The 23,322-nt window shown below is 44.3% G+C and overlaps 1 protein-coding gene across 3 annotated transcripts in view; it reads right to left on the bottom strand.

Moving 5' to 3' along the window:
* Positions 1 to 1,952: 1,952 nt before the first annotated feature.
* The window catches only part of RBM39 (RNA binding motif protein 39), a 229,584-nt gene continuing 208,214 nt past the window's right edge, over positions 1,953 to 23,322 (bottom strand). For 2 of the 3 annotated variants that reach the window (XM_030211135.1, XM_030211136.1), the window contains 5 exons: positions 23,074 to 23,118; positions 22,124 to 22,277; positions 17,075 to 17,180; positions 10,470 to 10,548; positions 1,953 to 2,883 (listed from right to left, as the gene is read on the bottom strand). In XM_030211135.1, coding sequence (XP_030066995.1) covers positions 2,783 to 2,883; positions 10,470 to 10,548; positions 17,075 to 17,180; positions 22,124 to 22,277; positions 23,074 to 23,118 — 485 coding nt within the window. In that variant the 3' untranslated portion in view covers positions 1,953 to 2,782. The remainder of the gene's footprint in view (positions 2,884 to 10,469; positions 10,549 to 17,074; positions 17,181 to 22,123; positions 22,278 to 23,073; positions 23,119 to 23,322) is intronic. The other variant, XM_030211138.1, reaches the window with a different exon arrangement.

Below are 23,322 nucleotides of genomic sequence, written 5' to 3'. Positions count from 1 at the left end.
GCCGGCGAGATCGAAAGACGAAATGGCGAAATTTGGCACCAGCAGAAAAAAGCGGGAAGGAAATTTTGACCGGGGCCTAAGTAAGGCCTACCCCGACGACGAAAGAAAACTTACCGGGGTGAAAAACTCGAACTAGAGGAAGGGAAAAAGCCAAAAGAGGTTTTTTCCAACACTTTTGAAGCGAAACGAGTCGAAAACGACGCGCGGAGGTCAACTTTTTCGGGGCACGAAACGGAAACACAACCGTCCCGAGCGCGGAGAAAAGAAGACTGGCCGGCACAAGCCGGTTTCGGGCGGGAAGACGGCCGCGCATGCGCGGTGCGCATCGGCGCGCGAGGGCTAGCAAAGGACTTTGCTAGTGAAGATTCCGATTGGAGGGGCTGCCGTGGACGTCACCCATCAGTGAGAACAAGCAGCCTGCTTGTCCTCGGAGAAGACCAAGTTATGCTAATAATAGGAGCTCCTTCACATTCTGCTGATACCATCATTATAAAAAAAAATGAATCTTATAACCTTTCTCCACAGTTATGAATTTTAAGGATAATAGTTGACCATTCTTTGTTACTTCAAACACAAATTAGTTTGTTAAGAAATCATTTTTGCTGCTGAGGAAATTACATCAAATCCGTAACTTCTTTAAACCAGAACAATTTAGGCTATTAGTTCATCACTCCTCTCATCTCAAATAGACTATTGTAATAGCATTTCTTTAAACTGCCTGGAATATCTGTTAAAAAAAAGTTAACAGTACAGAATACTGCAGTTTGACTGATTTTCTTCATAAACAAATATGACCAAGATTCTCCTTTTTATATTGAATTGCACTGGCTCCCAGTAGAAGCTACAGTTATATTGAATTCTTTTGAAAGTTATTCATAGTGTAGCATCTAGCTATACGCATAACCTCTCTTGCTTTTCTGCGTCTGAAGAGACAAATAGTTTACGATCAAAGTTATTATTTTCTTTTCCATTCCCTAGAGGGAAGAGAAACATGAGACTACTGACCTCCTCTATCGCTTATCAAATTGCAACAATTTGGAAAGCATTATCACTTAGTGTTCAATCCTGTTCTAATTATAAAATCTTCCAGAAATCCATTAAAACATGGTTATTCCATAAATATGTGATTCGAGATTGAGACCAGATTGAAGAAGGGTGCCAATATGTTTTCTAATTGGAATTTTTTAATGTATTGTCTAGATGATTTTCTAGCTTATCAGCTTAGAACTCACATTGTTTGTAGCAGAATATAAGAAATATTATGTTATTTCATCATCTGTCTGTTCGTTCTGGCCTGGTGGATAGTAGTGCAGCCCTATCAATATTCTTTTTCCCTTCACATGTGGAATTTTTATCCATAAGGATTCCATATTACTATCAGTTTCTTGCTGAATTTTCCATTATTAATGTTGATGTTTGATATTAGTTTTTGTATTTACTTGTTTCACCTCACAGCCTCTTAGCTGCTTTTCATAGTACCTATCCAACCCTTATGGATTTGTCTGCCTGTGATCACACCATGTGTAGTCTTCTCTAGTTCTCTAATAGATTAGAACAACTCATTTCTGTGCACAGCACTATCCTGGACTGCCCGCATCATGGTAGTCCGATGGTTCCTTTCTGCTGGTGAGGACTCTTCTTGACTGTGGTCCATCAACTACATGCATGGTTTGATCATCAATGAAACCATATCAAGAAAAGTAAAAAAAAAAAAAAAAACACAGCAAAGGCCAACTGATGTCTGTTTCTGATAAAGGCATAGCAGAAACTGACTCCCAACACTCTATGTAGCTACTACTGTTGGGAGAAAAGGAAAAGCTGACAATTCTATCGGTGGCCTCCTCATGCCCAACTGTCCTAACATTTTGAACAGTGTAATAGAAAACAAAGCTATTCAAATGATTAAATAAAATTCCAGACCCATTCCCCCAAAAAGACAATTTAAGGCCTTTATTAAAGAGAATTTATTTTGAATGGTTTTTTACAAAGATTGTTGCAATATGAAAGTCATTTGTTTGATAGAAATATCAAGCTGTCCTGTCAAACATACTGAATTAACAAAAAAAAAAAAAAATGTCAAGCTCACAGAGCTTAAAAAGAGTGAATATTATCTGCAACCAGACAAAAATGATCACTGCACTTCTATATACCATTCTGAGTGACATGCACTTTGTCTGCTTGTGCACAAATATGCTATTTGATATGCAGTTACAATTTTGTTTGGTATCTTCAACATAGTAGAATACTATATGTACAAAAAAAAACTTCCACAGACATTAACCCTATAATTACACCCCTTAATATTCCATCCTGCCTCTTGAAAATATTTAGCTGACAAGCAGTTCTTCCTACTTATACAAAATTATGCTCTTCAAAAGCTGGGCTTGATATCAATCACTGGTATAGAGTCTACATGAAATGCAGAATGCAACTGCAGTATAACAAAAGTTTGCAAACCATTACAGGTTTCCCAGCTGCCTTTTACAGAAACACACCTCATAAAATGGCAATTGGTTCCTACAGATCACATGTCTAGTGTGGTCAAGATGTAAATATACTGTAAGGCAGAACAGAGACGAACAGCTGGAATGCTAGTTAGGAAGAATGTGGAAACACTGATTCCTTATATCTTTTTATTGTTCAAAGTTAACTGAAGTGTACACAAATGACATTACACCCTTTCCATTTTAATAGTATCTAAATAAAAACTTGGGCTTACTCCCCCTCCCCCCCCCCCCCAAAAAAAAAATTATATATACAAAACTGGACTATATCAAACATATCATCGACGACAGGAAACCAGTAGTTGAGTTGCTGTCATGGAATCCGGAAAAAGACTGTGATAGGTTGGAAGAGGTACATATGCTGCTGTAATCATTTTACCTAGGAAAAAACAACAAAATAAGCTTAATTACACAGACATTCCCCACCCCCCCCCCAAACAGCTTATACATTTAATAAGAGCCTTGAGTCATGCAATAAAAAGGTTTGTAAGGATACAGTCTATGGGGTGAAGAGGTAGATTCAGGAGTAATTGAAGGAAATATTTCTTTAGAGAAAGGCTGGACGCATAGAACGGCCTCCAAGTGAAGGTGGTGGAAATAAGGGACAGTATTTGTATTTTAGAAAGCATTGGACAAGCACAGAAATTCTCTTTACTTCTTCTCAAGTCCATTAATAGTTTGGTGTACATTACCTTGCTAGGAGAATTGCAATGCTCAATATCTGAGACATCAAAGGGAGCTTAAATATTTAATAACCACTACTGTGAACAATACTTAATACCTAGTACAAACAGGCAACTGAATATTGGAGTGTTATATTGCACCCAATTTTTCCTTAACTTTTTATTTTTAAATTTACCAGATGTCTCTTTATTAAGAAAAAAAATTCACAACAAAAAATAAAATTTCCAATACCAACAGAGCAATTAAACACAAAGTGAGAACCAAATCACTGATATTCTCAATTAGTACAATCACATGTCTACATTCAGTGACAGGACCTCCACAGCAGGAGAGGGGGTGGGGCGGAAGATAAAATGCACTTCCCAAGTAGGCCCACTCAGTTCCTTCTTAGAAAAACAATTGTCTCCATTTTCTAATTATTTTACCCTTTCCATTTCTTCCTCCCTCCCAAACCAGATATTAACCCAAACCTACAAAACCTGTCCCTCAGATTCAGGCTCACAATTAAGGTACAAGTCACTCAACCAGGTAGTTGAAGTTGGCCACTAAACGTTACTACATGCTTCCCTATACAGCCTTCATATTTCGTCTCATTTAGGTATAGCACTCTTTTCCATAGCTTACAACTCCACCATCTCATAAGTACATAAGTATTGCCATTCTGGGACAGACGGAAGGTCCATCAATCCCAGCATCCTGCTTCCAACAGTGGCCAATCCAGGTTACAAGTACCTGGCAAGATCCCAAAACAGTACATGTTATGCTGCTTATCCTATAAATAAGTAGTGGATTTTCCCCAAGTCCATTTTAATAACAGCTTATGGACTTTAGGAAGCTATCAAAACCTTTTTTAAACCTCCTAAGACTAATTTACTACATTCTCTGGCAATGAATTCTAGAGTTTAATTACATGTTGACTGGAGAAATATCTTCTCCGTTTCGTTTTAAATTTACTACTTTCTAGGTTCATTGCATGCCCCTAGTCCTAGTATTTTTGGAAACAGTAAAAAAGCAATTCGCGTCTACCTGTTCCACTTCACTCATTATTTTATAGACCTCTATCATATCTCCCCTCAGCCGTCTTTTCTCCAAGCTTACTTTCCCTAACCAGTGAAGTAGAGAAGGAGAATCTACACATTTCCATGCAGTTCCCAAAGTAAGCTGAGCTGCACAGAATGTATGTTTAACTAACTGCTGTTGAACTAGGGTAAATTCTGAGACAGGTCTAGTAAACAGGGTACGGGTAGCCAGGTCCCACCTCCCCAACCAGCAGTGTAATCTAGCTTCCAAAGTCCTCCAAAATGCTCTGGCTTTGACAGGACCACCACATATGATGCACTGTATTCTGTTCCTCACACCGTCTCCAACATAGTGGGGGGATGTCTCAGAAAAATATGGGAAAGCCTCACTAGCATTAGGTACCAGCAGTATAATACTTTATAACTGGAAATACAATGCCATGCTGGTGGACATTAGATGATATTGCCCACTTGGGTAGCTGATTGATAAAGCTCGTTAATGGATAGCAACTTCGAAGCTGCTCACTCCCTCCCCTCATTTTCTCCATGATTGTAAAAAGTGGAAAAACACAAACACTGATGCATAGGTTGTGTTCAATAGATATTGTTTAAGAAACTCACTGCCCCACCCACACATTAGGACCTATCCCCAAAGCCATGTCTCTGTATCTATTCTACTCTCTCCCCCACCCCCCCCCCACCCCCACCAAGTGACCCAACTTTAAGTCATTAGCTGGTAAGGAAAGGTTTCACATCACATCCCCAGCATTTGAGGCTTACTGAGCTTCCTGACCAATAACGGAAAAATTCAAAGAACGTAAGAATAGCAATACAGGGACCAATGGTCCATCTAGTCCACTATCCTGTTTCCATCAGTGGCCAATCCAGGTCACAAGTACCTGGCAGAAACCCAAATAGTAGCAACATTCCATGCTACCAGCCGCAGGGCAAGCAGTGGCTTCCCCCATATCTAGCTTAATAGCAGACTATGGATTTTGTGATAAAGTCACATCCAGGATAGTTGGGTTAAGTAAGTTTCAGTCTGAAATACAAGTCCCAGAAGGCATTGCAGGCAAGGAGCCAGGGGGTGAGATGAAGAACCTGGACTGGACTCCTAGCTGCAATAGGGGAAGACATGGGTGTAAGCTGGCAGGATGTGTAGATTGGCTGCCACTAGGGGAAAAGAGAGATAGGAAACCCTGTGTGCAGGAGCTCATCATTAGTCTAATGCTTAACTCAGCTGGTATGGGTGTGGGGGAAGCTAATGGAAGGAGAATGATTGGTTGTGAGAGGAGAAGCCAGGGATTGATTAGGCAGGTGGGAAGGAGTCCCAGGGAAGAGAGAAGCAGAAGGAGAGAAGAGGGTAGAGTGAAGCAGATGCAGGGTGAAATCCCTTGGGTGTGAGAAAGTCCCAAAGTATTTACAGGCTGAAAACCCTTGGGTTAATAGAGGTCCCTAAAGTATTGAATCTACCAGTGAAGCCGATGTAAAGGAGAATCCCTTGGGGTATGAGAAATCCCTAAATTATGGAACCCCTCCTGAAGGTAAGAGAGTAGAAAGTAGAAACTGGGATTGATTACGCAGGTGGGAAGCAGTCCCAGAGGAGAGAAGCAGTTGCAGACTGAAAACCCTTGGGTAAAGAGGTCCCTAAGTACTGAAGCAAGCTCAAATCCCTTGGGTGTTAGGAAGTCCCAAAAGTATTGCAGGCTGAAAATCCTTGGGTAAGGGAGGTCCCTAAATATTGAATTTATCAGTGAAGCTTTGCAGGCTGAAAATCCTTGGGTATGAGGAGTCCCTAAAGTATTGAACTCTCCTGAAGGTAAAGAGAGTAGAAGGTAGAAACTGCTGCTTTGTGATTTAACTGTGATGATGAATTGAATGAACTGCTTCTATTTGGAATTGAACTACTGCTTATTGGATAAAGAGCCCAGACTGGAGCTGACTGTGAGCCTGTATTGAATCCTGGTATGTGCTGATAGCCTGCTGCTTAAAGGGGACTATTTGCCACACACTTTCAGGTGGCTTATATGTGCTTAAGATTGAAGGTGAATGTTGCTGTTGGAACTGTGTATCAGGACTACTAGAAACCTGCATGGAATAAAGTCCTTAAGATTGAAGTTGCTGGTGGACATTTATTTCTTGACTGTACTGGGAGCCTGTGGCTGTAGGAGATTGTTCTATCCTTGGCTGCACCTAGAGGTACCTTGTTACAATTTTCCTCTAGGAACATGTTCAATTTTTTTTAAACCCAGTTACGCTAACCGCCGTTACAACATCTTCTGACAGCGAGCTCCAGAGCATACCTATTCATTGAGCCCCCCTAGTCTTTGTACTTTTTGAAAGAGTAAAATCAATTCACTTTTACCTGTTCTACATCTCTCAGGGTTTTGCAGACCTCAATTGTATCTCCCCCTCACTCATAATTTTTCCAAGCTGAGGAGCCCTAACTTCTTTAGCCTTTCCTAATGAGAGGAGTTCCGTCCCCTTTATCATTTTGGTCGCTCTTCTTGGAACCTTTTCTATTTCTGCTATATATTTTTTTTTAGATATGGTGACCAGAACTGAATGCAATAGTTAAGGTGAGGTTGTACCATGGAGAAATACAGAGACACAGTATTCTTGACCTTATTTACCATCCCTTGCCTATTAATTCCTAGCATCCTGTTTGCTTCTTTGGCCACTGCTGCACACTGGGCATAAGATTTTAGAGTACTGTCCACGACACCTAGATCTTTTTTTTTCAGTGCCGACTCCCAAGGTGGACCCCAGCATCAGCTAACTATGATTTGAATTATTCTTTCCAATGTGCATCACTTTGCATTTGTTCACATTAAATTTCATCTGCCATTTGGATGCCCAGTCTTCCAATTTCCTAAGGTCTAACTGCAAATTTTCACAGTCTGCATGTGTTTTAACAACTCTGAATAGTTTGTCTCATCTGTAAATTTTATCACTTCACTTGTTGGTCTAATTTCCAGATCATTTATAAATGTTAAATAGCACTGGTCCCAGTACAGATCCCTGAGGCACTTCACTATTCTCCACTGAGAAAAATGGCCATTAAACCTTACCCTTTGTTTTCTATCCAATAATCAATTCCTAATCCACAACAGAAAATTGCCTCCTATCCCATGACTTTAATTTTCTCAGGAGTTTCTCATAAGGAACTTTGTCAAAAGTCTTCTGAAAATCTCGATACACTAGATCAACCAGCTCACCTTTATCCATGTCTTCAAAGAATTGAAGCAAATTAGTGTGGCAAAACTTCCCTTGGCTGAATCCATGCTGACTCTGTCCCATTAAACCATGTTTGTCTATGTGTTCTGAAATTTTGTTCTTTATAATAGTTTCATTATTTTGCCAAGCACTGAAATCAGGCTTACCAGTCTGCAATTTCCCAGATCACTCCTAGAACCCTTTTTAAAAATAGGCGTTACGTTGGCCACCCTCCAAACTTCAGGTACCACGGACGATTTTAACAGGTTCTAGATCAATAACAGATCAGCAATTTCATGTTTCAGTTCTTTCAGTACCTATTTGTCTTTCAGGCTCACCAAGACACTTCAGTTCCTCCGCATTGTCACCCTTGAAAACCAAAATGGTACAGGTAGATCTCTTAGACATTCTTCAGTAAAGACAGAAGCAAAGAATTCATTCAGTCTCTTCACTATGGCCTTGTCCTCTGAGTGCCCCTTTTGCTCCTTCATGATTTGACTGTCCCACAGATTCCTTCACAGGCTGTTTCTGATGTACCTGAAAAGCTGTTACTGTGAGTTTTTGCCTCTGCGGCAAATTTCTGCTCACATTCTCTTTTAGCTTTCTTTATCAATGCTTTGCATCCAACTTGCCAGCATTTATATTGCTTATTTTGGGTCCTTTTTTCCGTTCTTTGAAGGAGGTTCCTTTGGCTCTAATAGCCTCTTTCACTTCACTTTCAACCATGCTAGCTGTTTGTTCTTCTTTCCACCTTGGTCAATATGTGGAATACATCTAGATGGTCTGGGCTTCCAAGATGGTATTTTTAAACAACGTTCATGCACGATTTAAAGTCCCAACCTTTGCAGCTGATCCTTTTAACTTCTTTGCGACTTCACTCCAGATACTAGGACTAGGGGGCATGCGATGAAGCTACAGAGTAGTAAATTTAAAACTAATCGGAGAAAATATTTCTTCACTCAACATGTAATTAAACTCTGGAATTCGTTGCCAGAAAATGTGGTAAAGGTGGTTAGCTTAGCAGAGTTTTTAAAAGGTTTGGACGGCTTCCTAAAAGAAAAGTCCATAAACCATTATTAAATTGGACTTGGGGAAAATATTTCTGGGATAAGCAACATAAAATGTTTTGTACTTTTTTGGGGGATCTTGCCAGGTATTTGTAACATGGATTGGCCACTGTTGGAAACAGGATGCTGGGCATTATGGACCTTTGGTCTGTCCCAGTATGGCAATACTTATGTACCTCCATCCTCTGTGTGAGAGAATATTGCATCCCTTGGTGGGCAGGTCCTGGCTACAGGATTACTTCCAACTTCACCAGGATGATGCTCTCCTTTTAGGAAACCTCCCTCTTCCAAGGAAGCACAGGTCTCTTCCAGACTGGAGGTAGGACTTTTCTACAACGTCCCTGTAGGTCTCCTGTATGTACCTCTCGTCTTCCTTGGCTCCTCCAAGTCTGCCACTCTAGCCTCAAGAGAACAGACTCCTTCTCTGAGAGTCAGGAGCTCTTTACATTGAGCACACAAATATAACCTCTTGTCAACTGGGAGATAATCAAACATGTGACGCTCAATGCAAAAGACTGGATAGCACCTCTCTCGCTGCTGGACTGCTGTCTGCATATTAGTATTATTGAGTTGTTTATATGGTATACTGTACAAGATTATATGGTATACTGTACAAGATTATATGGTATACTGTACAAATTATTTAGTATTTGCTTCTCAGAAAGTAATGAAATGTAATTAAAAAGCTCTAATGAAAACTCTCCTCTTGTTAACCTAATTAGAATAGCTGACTATAAATGTAAACTATAAATGAAGAGATGTGCTAGGGGTGGGCGAGTATGAAGACTGAACTTGGCCCTGCTGTGCCTTCTAGAGACTATCTGTTAATGTTAAGTTTATACCTCTGGCAGAAAGTTCAAGTTTAAAACTACGGAGAAGAATGCCTCAGGGATCGGTGCTGGGGCTGATTCTGTTCAATATATTTGTGAGTGACATTGCCGAAGGGTTAGAAGGTAAAGTTTGCCTTTTTGCAGACGGTACTAAGATTTGTAACAGAGTGGACACCCAGGAGGGAGTTGAAAACATGAAAAAGGATCTGCGGAAGCTAGAAGAATGGTCTAAGGTTTGGCAATTAAAATTCAATGCGAAGAAATGCAAAGTGATGCACTTAGGGAGTAAAAATCCACAGGAGATGTATGTGTTAGGCGGTGAGAGTCTGATATGTACAGAAAGGGAGAGGGATCTTGGGGTGATAGTATCTGAGGATCTGAAGGCGACGAAACAGTGTGACAAGGCGGTGGCCATAGCTGGAAGGTTGCTAGGCTGTAGATAGAGAGGTGTGACCAGCAGAAGAAAGGAGGTGTTGATGCCCCACCTAGAGTATTGTGTTCAGTTTTGGAGGCCGTATCTTGCTAAAGATGTAAAAAGAATTGAAGCGGTGCAAAGAAAACTACAAAAAAGGTATGGGATTTGCATTACAAGACGAATGAGGAGAGACTTGCTGACCTGAACATGTATACCCTGGAGGAAAGGAGAAACAGGGGTGATATGATACAGACGTTCAAATATTTGAAAGGTATTAATCCGCAAACAAACCTTTTCTGGAGATAGGAAGGTGGTAAAACTAGAGGACATGAAATGAGATTGAAGGGGGGCAGACTCAAGAAAAATGTCAGGAAGTATTTTTTCATGGAGAGAGTGGTGGATGCTTGGAAAGCCCTCCCGCGGGAGGTGGTGGAGATGAAAACGGTAACGGAATTAAAAAAATGTGTGGGATAAACATAAAGGAATCCTGTTCAGAAGGAATGGATCCTCAGAAGCTTAGCGGAGATTGGGTGGCAGAGCCAGTGGGGGGAGGTGGGGCTAGTGCTGGGCAGACTTCTACGGTCTGTGCCCTGAAAATAGCAGATACAAATCAAAGTCAGGTATACACATAAAGTAGCACATATGAGTTTATCTTGCTGGGCAGACTGGATGGACCGTGGTTACCTAAGAGTATATTATCAGTATAACAAGGTGAAGCTGGTTAGTTTACTCACCTGCAAACCATCTTCCATGCAATGCATTTACTGCTGCAATTGCGGCAGCAATTGAAGGGCACTTTACATACACGTTGCCCTGAAACACAAAAATCACACATTTCATATAAAAGCTATTTAATCAGCATACTAGCCCTACAAGATTAATGATAGCTGCCACAATGTTCCAGCATCTCAGCAATGGGATGCAGACGTGTGCATTCTGACACTCATGAACAAATGTTCTTACATTAAATTACAATTCCATATCATCAAGCTGATCAATCCATAGACTGGTGGGTTGTGTCCATCTACCAGCAGGTGGAGATAGAGAGCAAACTTTTGCCTCCCTATATGTGGTCATGTGCTGCCGGAAACTCCTCAGTATGTTCTCTATCTCAGCAGGTGGTGGTCACACACAGCAGCAGCTCTGGCTAGGCCTCCAAGCCTAATTTTTAGGTTTTGTTGAGTGCCTGGGGTTGAGGGCTCTTTTGAGCAAGTGCAAACCTGGTGGTGCCAGGTCCCTCCTTTTCTCCCCCCTCCCGCTGGCTCCGTTAAAAAAAAAAAAAAAAAAAAAAATTTGAACGTCCTTAAAGGCGTTTATTTCGACGTTTATTTAAACGTTTAATGCAGCTACTCACTGGGACACCAGGTCGTTACAGCTCGGAGTGGCAAGCAGGTAATTTTTACCTTTTTATAGCGGGCAGGGGGTTCCCCGATTCTTCTCCTCGTGGCATATGGCGTCGGAGGGCGAGGGCACAAAGAGTCGCTCCCCGGATCGCTTGAGCGCTTCTAGAGGGGATGCGGGGGTCTTAAAGCCTGATTCGCCCTTGTTGGGTGACAGTTTCGTGACCGATGAATGTCCCGGTCCTTCCTCCGGCGTGGCGGTTTTTCCCGCCATAAACGCCCATCCCCCGCTCCTCGCCTCCGCCATCTTGGCCGGCCACGCGGCTCGGACGGCTTCTTCTTGGGCCGCCCTTGAGGTTGGAGACATTAATGCCATGAACGCCCTTAATTTGGGCGACGGCACAAAAGCGGCTAAAGTTAAGCGCCGTTCTTCCCGCGCGGCTCCTTCGCGGAGTGTCGCACCGGACGCCATTTTGGATGCGCAGCATGTCTCTCCCCCGCTCTTGCGAGCGCCGGTTGAGGGTGCGTCTAGGGCTGTAGCCCAGGCTGTGGAAGTGCACAGTCTGGGGGGTTTCTCCCCCGAGTTTGTTTTGCTGCTGCATCAGGCCTTCCTTATGCAAAACGCTGCCCCTGCTCCCTCATCTGGTAAAGAGGTTGAGGTTCCCAGAGGTAAACGCCCTCGGGTTGATTCCCAGGCCTTGGAGGACTTTGTCTCCTCCGATGTAGATGAGGGCAGCGTATCTGAGTTCTCCCAACGGTCCTTTGCGGATTCCTTGGAGGAGACGGATCCCCGCTCGGATGGAGTGGATGACCCCTCTGCAGCGCGGCTTTTTAGCTCAGAGGATTTGCCCAACCTGTTGATACAGGCCATGGACACTTTGAAGATTTCCTCTCCGGAGGACGTCTCTCCCTCAGCCCCTGTTGGCTCTGCCATTATGCTGGGGACAAAGCGCCCGCCTACAACCTTCCACGTGCATGATGCCATGCACACCTTAATTTCGGCTCAATGGGATGTCCCTGAAGCGAGCCTTAAAGTGGCTAGGGCTATGTCCCGCCTCTATCCTTTGACTGAAAGTGAACGTGAGGCCTATCTGTGGCCTACCGTGGATTCTTTAATCACTGCGGTGACTAAGAAAACGGCGTTGCCGGTGGAAGGTGGCACGGCCCTAAAGGACGCCCAAGACAGAAGATTGGAGGCGGCCTTAAGGTCGTCCTTTGAGGCGGCTGCTTTAAGTTTGCAGGCCTCAGTTTGCGGCTCCTATGTGGCCAGGGCGTGCCTGACTATGGTGCAGCGGGCTTCCCCCCCGGATCATTCCTTGAGGGCTGATTGGCCGGCCCTGGAATCGGGCTTAGCCTATTTGGCAGACTTGCTGTATGATGTCTTGAGGGCCTCAGCTAAAGGCATGGCTCAGACAATCTCTGCGCGGCAGTGGCTTTGGCTGAAACATTGGTCTGCTGACCACGCCTCTAAATCCCGCCTGGCTAGATTGCCTTTTAAAGGCAAGCTGCTCTTTGGGGTCGAGCTGGACAAAATCGTGACCGATCTCGGCACGTCTAAGGGCAAGAAGTTACCAGAGGTCAGGGCTCGGGCTAGTACTCGTCCCGGTACCTCCAGAGGACGGTTTCAGGAAGCCCGTCGGTACCGCCGGGGCAGGTCGGGTTCCTCTGCCCCCTCTTCCTTTAAGAGGAATTTCTCCCCCAAGCAGCATTCCTTTCGCAGAGACCGCCGTCCCGGAGGTGCTCCCTCCGGTCCTCCCCCAGGGTCTCGTGCCCAATGACGGGGCCTTGGTCCACGCTCCAGTGCAGATTGGAGGACGGCTGTCCTCGTTTCTGGGCGAGTGGACCACAATAACTTCAGACGCTTGGGTGCTGGAAGTCATCAGAGACGGCTACAAGCTAGAGTTCTGCCGACCCTTAAGAGACGGGTTTGTACTCTCTCCCTGCAAGTCTCCGGTCAAAGCTGTGGCAGTGCAGCAGACTTTGGACAATCTGATCCGCCTGGGTGCGGTCGTTCCGGTGCCAGAAAGTCAGCTTGGCAAGGGGCGTTACTCCATTTACTTTGTGGTACCAAAGAAAGGAGGTTCTGTCCGGCCTATCCTTGACCTCAAAGGGGTCAATTGGGCCTTGAAAGTGCGGCACTTTCGCATGGAGACTCTCCGCTCTGTTATAGCGGCAGTGAGGCAGGGGAGTACCTGGCATCCTTGGACATCAAGGAAGTGTACTTGCATATTCCCATCTGGCCTCCTCATCAACGCTTTCTGCGTTTTGCAGTCCTGGGCCGACACTTCCAGTTCAGAGCCCTCCCGTTCGGGTTGGCTACTGCTCCGCGGACCTTTTCCAAAGTAATGGTGGTCATCGCGGCCTTCCTGCGAAAGGAAGGGGTACAAGTCCATCCTTATCTGGACGACTGGTTGATCCGAGCCCCCTCTTATGCAGAGTGCGGCAAAGCTGTGGACCGGGTAGTTGCTCTTTGAGCTCCCTGGGATGGATCATCAACTGGGAGAAAAGCCAGCTGCGCCCGACTCAGTCCCTGGAGTATCTGGGAGTTCGATTCGACACCCAAGTGGGCAGAGTGTTCCTGCCAGACAATCGGATTGTCAAGCTTCAGGCTCAGGTGGACCAGTTCCTAGTAGCCTCTCCTCTTCGGGCTTGGGACTATGTGCAGCTGTTGGGCTCTATGACGGCCACGATGGAAGTAGTGCCCTGGGCCAGGGCTCATATGAGACCACTACAACAATCTCTGCTGCAGCGCTGGACTCCGATGTCGGAGGATTATGCTGTGCGCCTTCCCTTGGACCCAGCAGTGCGCAAGGCGCTGAGCTGGTGGATGCAGACAGACAAGTTGTCTGCGGGAATGCCTCTGGTGACCCCGGAGTGGATTGTCGTCACGACGGACGCCTCTTTGTCGGGCTGGGGAGCCCACTGCTTGGGAAGGACAGCGCAGGGGCTCTGGTCTCCTGCAGAGGCAAAGTGGTCTATCAACCTCCTGGAACTCAGAGCCATTCGGTTGGCGCTTTTGGAGTTCATCCCGGTACTGGTGTTGAAGCCGGTACGGGTCCTGTCGGACAATGCCACGGCTGTGGCCTATGTCAACCGCCAGGGAGGTACCAAGAGCGCCCCTCTAGCCAAGGAGGCTATGAATCTATGCCAGTGGGCAGAAGCGAACCTGGAGCAGCTGTCAGCGGCCCACATTGCCGGAGTCATGAATGTCAAGGCGGACTTTCTCAGTCGCCATCCCTTGGAGCCCGGAGAGTGGCAGCTATCTGCTCAGGCGTTCTTGGACATCACGAAGCGCTGGGGCCAGCCGAGCCTAGATCTGATGGCGTCATCGGCCAATTGCCAAGTGCCGCGCTTTTTCAGCAGAGGACGGGACCCTCGATCCCTGGGAGTAGATGCTCTTCTCCAACAGTGGCCGACTCAAGAGCTTCTCTATGTGTTCCCGCCCTGGCCCATGTTGGGCAGGGTGCTAGACCGGGTGGCAAAGCATCCCGGCAGGGTAATCCTGGTGGGTCCGGATTGGCCCAGACGTCCCTGGTATGCGGACTTGATCAGGCTCTCAGTCGACGATCCTCTGCGGCTGCCAGTGGAGCAGGGCCTGTTACATCAGGGTCCCGTGGTGATGGAGGATCCCTCCCCCTTTGGTCTTACGGCCTGGCTATTGAGCGGCAGCGTCTGAGAAAGAAGGGCTTCTCAGACAAGGTCATCGCCACTATGCTGAGAGCGAGGAAGCGCTCTACTTCTACTGCTTACGCCAGGGTTTGGCGTATATTTGCAGCGTGGTGTGAAGCAGGCTCACTTTCTCCCTTCACTGCTCCAATTTCTTCAGTGTTGGCGTTCCTGCAAGAAGGTCTGGAGAAAGGCCTGTCGCTCAGTTCCCTTAAAGTCCAGGTAGCGGCTCTGGCTTGCTTCAGGGGCCGCCTGAAGGGTGCTTCCCTGGCTTCGCAGCCAGATGTGGTGCGCTTTCTCAAGGGAGTTAATAACCTGCGCCCTCCTCTGCACTCAGTGGTGCCTGCGTGGAATCTCAACCTGGTGCTAAGAGCATTGCAGAAGCCGCCTTTTGAACCCTTGTCGAGGGCATCTCTGAAAGACCTGACGTTGAAAGCAGTCTTTTTGGTGGCTATCACTTCAGCCAGAAGAGTTTCCGAGCTCCAGGCGCTCTCATGTCGAGAGCCCTTTCTGCAGTTCACTGAGGCAGGAGTGACTATTCGCACAGTGCCTTCCTTCCTGCCCAAGATTGTTTCTTGCTTCCATGTGAATCAGCAGCTCTGTCTCCCTTCCTTTCGTAGGGAGGACTACCCAGAGGAGTACTCTGCTCTTAAATATCTGGATGTGAGACGAGTCATCATCAGATACTTGGAAGTGACCAATGAGTTCCGGAAATCGGATCATCTGTTTGTCCTGTTTGCAGGTCCTCGTAAGGGTCTGCAGGCTGCTAAGCCTACAGTGGCAAGATGGGTCAAGGAAGCCATTGCAGCGGCTTATGTGGCCGCGGGGAAGGTGCCGCCTATCCAGCTGAAGGCTCACTCCACTAGAGCTCAGGCGGCCTCGATGGCAGAGGCCGGGTCCGTCTCCTTGGAAGAGATATGCAAGGTGGCAACTTGGGCTTCGGCTCATACATTCTCCAAGCATTACCGCTTGACTGTGGCTGCACGGGCGGAGGCCCGGTTTGGAGCTTCAGTGTTGAGGTCAGGGATTTCAATGTCCCGCCCTGGGTGAGTACTGCTTCGGTACATCCCACCAGTCTATGGATTGATCAGCTTGATGATATGGAAGGTAAAATTATGTATCATACCTGATAATTTTCTTTCCATTAATCATAGCTGATCAATCCATAGCCCCTCCCAGATATCTGTACTGTTTTTATTCTGGTTGCATTTCAGGTTCAAGTTTAGTCTTCAGTTACTTCAGAAAGACTTCGTGTTCAAGTTTTTTCACTTGGATTCTTCAAGAGTTGAGACGAGTTTGTGTTACAGTGAGCTGCTGCATTCCTCTCCCCTCCGTTTTACGGGGCTGGATTGAGATTTAAATTCTGCCGGCACTCCCTCCCGCTTCGTGCGGCTGTAGGGCAGCTTTGTACCCCTCCCGCTTCAGCGGTGTTAGGGTCAGTCAGCTCCTCCCGCGGTTGCGGTTGCAGGATAAGCCAGATCCCCCCGCATCGGCGGGTGTGGTGTCCCTCCCCCGCTCCGCGGGGATGAGCTGGACGGATTCCCCTCCCCCACTTGTGTGGGGATGAGCTGGGTTAATTCCCCTCCCCCGTTTCGGCGGTGGTGAGCTGGGCAGAGTGTCCCTTCGTGGGTGTAATTCTCTAAGTGCTGAGTCCTGCGGATGGAGCTTTGATATCGACATACTGAGGAGTTTCCGGCAGCACATGACCACATATAGGGAGGCAAAGGTTTGCTCTCTATCTCCACCTGCTGGTAGATGGACACAACCCACCAGTCTATGGATTGATTAGCTATGATTAATGGAAAGAAAATTATCAGGTATGATACATAATTTTACCTTTGATCTTATATTCCACAAAAGCCTTCGTAGTTCTATGCAGATTACAACAAGAGGAAACCAGATCAATTTATCAGGGATGATAAACAACATTCATCTTATTAACAAGATTAACCCACTTTAAACAAAGTTTTAAGTGGCTTACGGAATTCCCTCTGAGAATGTACTAAAATAGGAAGAGTTCCATTTTAAGGCAGCTTGATAGGACAAAGACCAAGATAATTGTCTAAAAAAATTAATCAAGGTAGCTGAAGAAAATCTTAATAAAATCTGACCCTGCATTAGTTGTCTATCCAAAAGAGGGGGAAAAAAACCCCAACCAGATAAAAGGGTACATTTCCATATAAAAATAAAAAGATCAACGTACATAGTATAAAATGAACCCTCGCTATCACAGGTAACCAATGAATAAAGCAATGAAAATGGGAGAGGCGAAGAAGAGTAGTTTTATTAGTGTTCTTTGGAAAAGATTTCCCATAACTTAAGATTAAATATACCTGGGTTGAACTTTTGTCTACATAAATGTGAATAACTCCTCCATGCTTGTTGCATTCCTCAATCACATCATCCTTAATTTCAGTGTCCCAGCCAGCTTCTTCTTCTCTAAAAAGGATGAAAAAGTGATTAAATTTAGTAGTGAGTTGAAGCTGCTAACCAGTAACAGCAAGATATTCATACGTGAAGACTATAACACATCCCAGATGGTGACTGGGACAGACATTTAACAAGCTCTCAAAGATTAGAATTTTCTGCAGCCGTGAGTCACTCATGTATGCTGGGTACCACATTTGCACATTCTGAAAAAGAAAATTGCAAACCACTTAGGTCTAGGCGGTATGTAACATATTAAAATAAAAATAAATAAATAAAAAATCGAATTTCTTTATAAAGTTTTCTATTAATAAAAGTAAACTCTTGGGAAGGCAACTGGTGTTTTCTAAGGACCATGTTATCTACTGTTGTGGTAGAGGTAAACAATTATCAAGTCAATATTCAGCTATGGTGATCAGCTTTTTTTTAAATACCAACTGCAGACTTTAAAATAATACATGTAATACATGTAGCACTAAATACATGTGTAATGTGCTAACAGCTAATGGAATTATGTGTAACTACGATATTCAGCTACTACATCAATAGTTACAAATAGTTTACTTTAGGGTATACATATAGCAGCCAAATATGACCTCTTCAGTAATGTCATCAGTGGGGCCTATTGAAAGGTAAGACACTGATGCTGGCGACCTGCTCCCCAGGGGGCCCTGTGGTCTCTGCCTAACCATCATAAACCACCACCATCAGGGGCCAGAACTGTGCTGCTGTGTCACCTGCGCTCTGCTCTGGGGTATCAGAGTCTCTGACCTGGCTTTGCCTCCTCAGTGACATAAGCGTGGCTAGCAGAAACGCCAGAGAAGCATGCCAACAAAGGAGTGTGACTAAGAAGCTCCTTAGTGAGCTATTTTGTATGGCCTTGTATAGATTCTCTGGAGATCGTACCTGCACATTTGGATGTTACCTTGCTATGCATTTTAAGAATGGTTTTTAAAAATTATTCACACTATACGGCATTCTCTAAGGGGTTCCTGCAACCAGAATGGTTGTGAGTTGTTTAAGACAGGACGGAGAAATTAGATCTTGCCTCTAATTTTCTTTCATCACACCAGCCCAGGACCTGTGGATTTCTGACTAGCAGATAGACACAGAAAATTAAGAGAGCTCTTTGTGCTTTGCCATATAAGAGCATTATGCAGCATGAGCTCATCAGTACTTCAAACAACAAAGCAATGGATCTCAAAACTTCCTCCTCTTATGAACTGAGACAACATCAGTATACATCTCAACCCCAAGAGAACCTCAGAAAAGGAAACAGGGAGCAAGTGGTACATAAGTACATAAATATTGCCATGCTGGGATAGACCGAAGGTCCATTAAGCCTAGCATCCTGTTTCTAACAGTGGCCAATCCAGATCACAAGTACCTGGCAAGATCCCAAAACAGTACAATATATTTTATGCTGCTTATTCTAGAAATATAATGGTCTATAGACTTTTCCTTTAGGAAGCTATCCAAACCCTTTTTTAAACCCCACTAACTGAACCGATTTTACTATATTTTCTGGCAACGAATTCCAGAGTTTAATTACACGTTGAGTGAAGAAATATTTTCTCAGATTAGTTTTAAATGTACTACTTTCTAGCTTCATTGTGTGCCCCCCTAGTCCTAGTATTTTTGGAAAGAGTAAACAAGCGATTCACATCTGCCCGTTATACTCCACTCATTATTTTACAGACCTCTATCATATCTCCCCTCAGCCGTCTTTTCTCCAAGCTGAAGAGCCCTAGCCACTTTAGCCTTTCCTCATTGGAAAATCGTTCCATCCCCTTTATCATTTTCATCGCCTTCTCTGTACCTTTTCTAATTCCACTATATCTCTTTTGAGATGCGGTGACCAGAATTGCACACAATATTCAAGGTGTAGTCGCATCATGTAGTGATACAAAGGCATTATAACGTCCTCATTTTTGTTTTCCATTCCTTTCCTAATAATACCTAAGAATTCAATTTGGTTTCTTAGCCACCACCACACACTGAGCAGAGGGTTTCAACATACCATCAATGATGATGCCTAGATCCCCTTTCCCGATCGGTGACTCCTATGTGGAACCTTGCATTACATAACAATAATTCAGGTTCCTCTTTCCCCACATGCATCACTTTGCACTTGCTGACATTAAACGTTATCTGCCATTTAGACACCCAAGTCTCCCAGTCTCGTAAGGCCGTCTTGTAATTTTTCACAATGCTCTGATTAACTTTGTGTCATCAGCAAATTATCTCACTAGTTACTCCCATCTCTAGATTATTTATAAATGTGTTAAAAAGCAGCGGTCCCAGCACAGACCCCTGAGGAACCCCATTATCCACCCTTCTCCATTGAGAATACTAACCATTTAACCCTACTCTCTGTTTTCTATCTTTTAACCAGTTTTAAATCCATAATAGGACACACTTCTTCCTATTCCATGACTTTCTATTATCCTCCGGAGTCATTCATGAGGTACTTTGTCAAACGCCTTTTGAAAATCCAGATACACAATATCGACCTGCTCGCCTTTATCCACATGTTTGTTCACCCCTTCAAAGAAATGTAATAGATTGGTGAGGAAAGATTTCCCCTCACTAAATCCATGCAGTTGGCGCAAGTGCCTCAATGCCTTAGCAGACTGCAACTGCAGCATCTGCTTAAGGCACTAGCAAAGGCTGGGAAGTCAGAAGGCAGCCTGAGAAGGTGTTGCGTCGAACGATAGTGGGGACCTGACTGCTAGGAGACTTGCGTATTAGAACCTCTCCAAGGCGGGGGAACGGCTCTTCCAAGGAGGGGGAGTGGCTCCTCCCAGTGCTTCTCGGGTACTGGAGCTACTGATGCCCTGGCCCAGAGGGTCGAGAAGGGCCAATGCTTGTGCTTCTTGGGCTTCCCCTCATGCACAGCATCACTGGTGCCAATGAGGATGATGTTGAACCCAGCATCACGGTGCCCTCGGTGTTGGGTCCAATGCTGACTGGTCCAGGGGCCTACTTTTAAAGCCTGATATGAAACTGCCTCGATGCTGGTGCACTCGGTGGATGCTGAAGTCTTGACAGCCATTGAGGTCTATGCTTCCAGTGTCAATGTTAATGTATCGGCCTTTGAGGAGCCAAAAAGCTTCTGTGAATCTGCTGCACTGTCGGTGTCCTCAGCTACATTTGCAAACAGACAGAACAAAAGTTAGGCTTGTGCTCAAGTCCAATGCACCAGTTATGCAGGTCTGTCACAGAAATTATTTGATTACACTGGGCGCACCTTTTGAAGCCATGTCTTCTTGGACATCAAGAAAAGGATTGTGGCCAAATTAAACTCCTCAATTTTTACATCAACTCAGGTGACATGTATGTCAGTACCGTATTCTCATAGAGCCTTTACTCTGCTGATGCCTCAGAAGACTCATGCGCCCATTGTAGCGAGGTGGACTGTAGAACTGGGTCACCAAATGGGGGAGGGGGCATTATATTTTATGCTATGCCTTATCCCGCGGATCGTCTACAATGCTAGATATAGGGAAAGCATGTTTTGGATTTTAACAAGAGCATACTTTTCTCCAAGACAGGTGTTTCATGCTCGGTGTATCCGTTCTTTACAATGTCAGGCCTGCAGGATGTTAGAAAATACCTTCTCTCATGCACTATGGACATGTCCAAGCATACGGGACTATTAGCATCAGATATATTAACACCTTGTTCCCCTTGCCCTCTGAGTCTTTTACTAGGGACGGAACAATATAGGGGTTCTCTGTTCAAAGGACACCTACATTTTCTATATAAAGCATGTGTGGTGGGTGTGAAGTGCATCTTGCAGAAGTGGTGTGTGAGAGATGTTTCTAATCAGTGGCACTGGCGTAATGCGCTTCAGTTGCTATTAACCTGGGAGGCTTGTTTTGCCTGTTTCAAAGCAGAGAAAATGGTTTGGGAGCCCTATATACAGTGCTTCTCCCATCGAGCACGCAGCCTCCTTCTTAATATACTTTTATAGGTATTAATGTGGAAATCCACCTCTGGTTTCTATGTCCCTGTATTGTCAGTATGCATACCTTAAGGTGGGGGGTGGGGGAGGAGGGGTTTTTTGCTGTTCATGAAGGAGAGTGTCAGAAGAATCAGACCTCTCTCCTGTGCTTGGTATGAATACTTTATAATACATGGCAGAACAGTATTGGGGTTGGAACTTTTATCGTCTCTGTTATATTAACATATATATAAAGGTGGGTGTGTGTGTGTGAAAACTCTTTAAAAATTTGACGACAAGTTGTAAGGTACTTTACAAAATTTAATTACTTATGTATTTACATATTGTTCTGTTGACAATGTTACTTCCCTTCAGTCATCAATAAAAACGTTTACAAATAAATTCCTCAATTTTGAGCCAGAAAAAGAGGTAGTGTTCAAACTGAGGTCAGGGTTCCAGCCTAAAAAGGGCCTAACAATATGTGAACAATAAAGGAAACTTTAAGGGCTGCAAAAAGTAAAAGAAGTTAAAGGAAAATTTAAGAAAAAGGTAGAAAAGAAAAAATCATCTGAATGGACTGAAAAAAACCTGCATGGGAAGGCACTATTAGCAAGTACTATGAGGAAAATACTATAATGTGTCCTGCTCTGCGGAACAACGCAGTGGGACGCTGCTAGAAAGTTGCTCATCTCACTAGTCAGCACCTGAACCAGGATCTGTTGGATGATGTCACCCAGCTGTGAGAATATAATGGCCTGCTTCTCAGAGAATAATTTTTTCTCATTAAATAACAGCGTTCATGCAGTAGAAATTATTTTCCTTGTACCTTGGCTACAGAATAGCCACCAGATTTCCCCAGTATATATCTGTATATGTAGAGAAGCATTATAAATACGATGCAATTGAACAAACATGTCAAGGCTTTGGTCAGACTGAAAAATTATTCCTCTTCCTTATGAAAACCTGTATGACAATAAATTCAGCATTGTCTATCCAAGAGGATCCTTACGTTTGAGGATTAAACATGTTAGAGAGTTGGAAGCACTGGGTTGCAAGAGGTTGTGAAGATGTTGAAGATACAGTGGTGGCAGTGACGGTGGCGGTGGCAGCGGCGGCAGCAGCGGCAGAAGCAGCGGCGGCAGCAGCAGCGGCAGCAGCCAAGACTGGATTTCAAGAGAAAAAAAACAAAAAAACAACATATTCAATATACAGACTTTCGTAAGAGTCACAGCATCTTTCTACACATATCACACCAATAGAAATACTAAAACACAATTTTAAGCATCTACCTACTTCAATGAAATTCCTGTCTTCAACTTAAAACAGGACACTCCTAGTATTTGTACACACAATTCTGGTAAGTTCCTCCTGGAGGGGCCAGTGGTTTTCAATATACAGTGGCTTAAACTGTATTAAGTTTATTTCCTCAGTTTCAGAATGAAAAAGGTTTCAAGCTCACAGCACCATCTTCTGGGAGAAAACCTTTTCAGGTCCCAGGAGTTATCCCACCCTTAGCTTTTCAGCCTCAAGACTCAATGATTTCACGGAATAACTCACATAATACAATATTCAAAAACAAAATACTTCATTTACTACTACTACTACTTATCATTTCTATAGCGCTACTAGACGTATGCAGCGCTGTACACTTGAACATGAAGAGACAGTCCCTGTGTGAGGAAAAAAAAGCTTTAGAGCTCAGGAAGTAAGAACCTCTTCAAAGGTTGACTGGCATGATTTAAAGAGCTGTATTTTAGTGTTTCTAGTCTTTTAGGACCTGACCTTCATATTTACAAAGGCAATACATTCAATCTACAGCACCATTTAATTTGTACTAGTAAAGTAAAAACACTCAAAATGTAGAGTAAGTAAATTATCACAATGATTTGTCAAATTTAATTTGTGTTTAACACATTTTAGCTCTAAAAATGTAAATTTTTCCAATATCAAAATCCTTACATTGCATCTCACCTTCACTCTGCTGGGTGAGTCTCGACTGTAGATCTAGAAAAAATAGATGCACAAAGCTATTAGTAAAACAGGCAATGGTTCTAAAACTGCATCTCATACTTGGATTTCAAAGACCTTTGACATGGTTCTGCATAAAGGGTGCTCAGTTTATGAATGGGTCAGAAACTGGCTGATTGGCAGATGACAAAGTGTAGAGGTAAATGGTGACCTGAAAACAAAAGCCCAGGAGTTCAGCCC

The sequence above is a fragment of the Microcaecilia unicolor genome, chromosome 8 (genome assembly GCF_901765095.1).
Source record: "Microcaecilia unicolor chromosome 8, aMicUni1.1, whole genome shotgun sequence".
NCBI lineage: Eukaryota > Metazoa > Chordata > Amphibia > Gymnophiona > Siphonopidae > Microcaecilia > Microcaecilia unicolor.
This window is presented reverse-complemented; position numbering and strand designations above follow the sequence as displayed.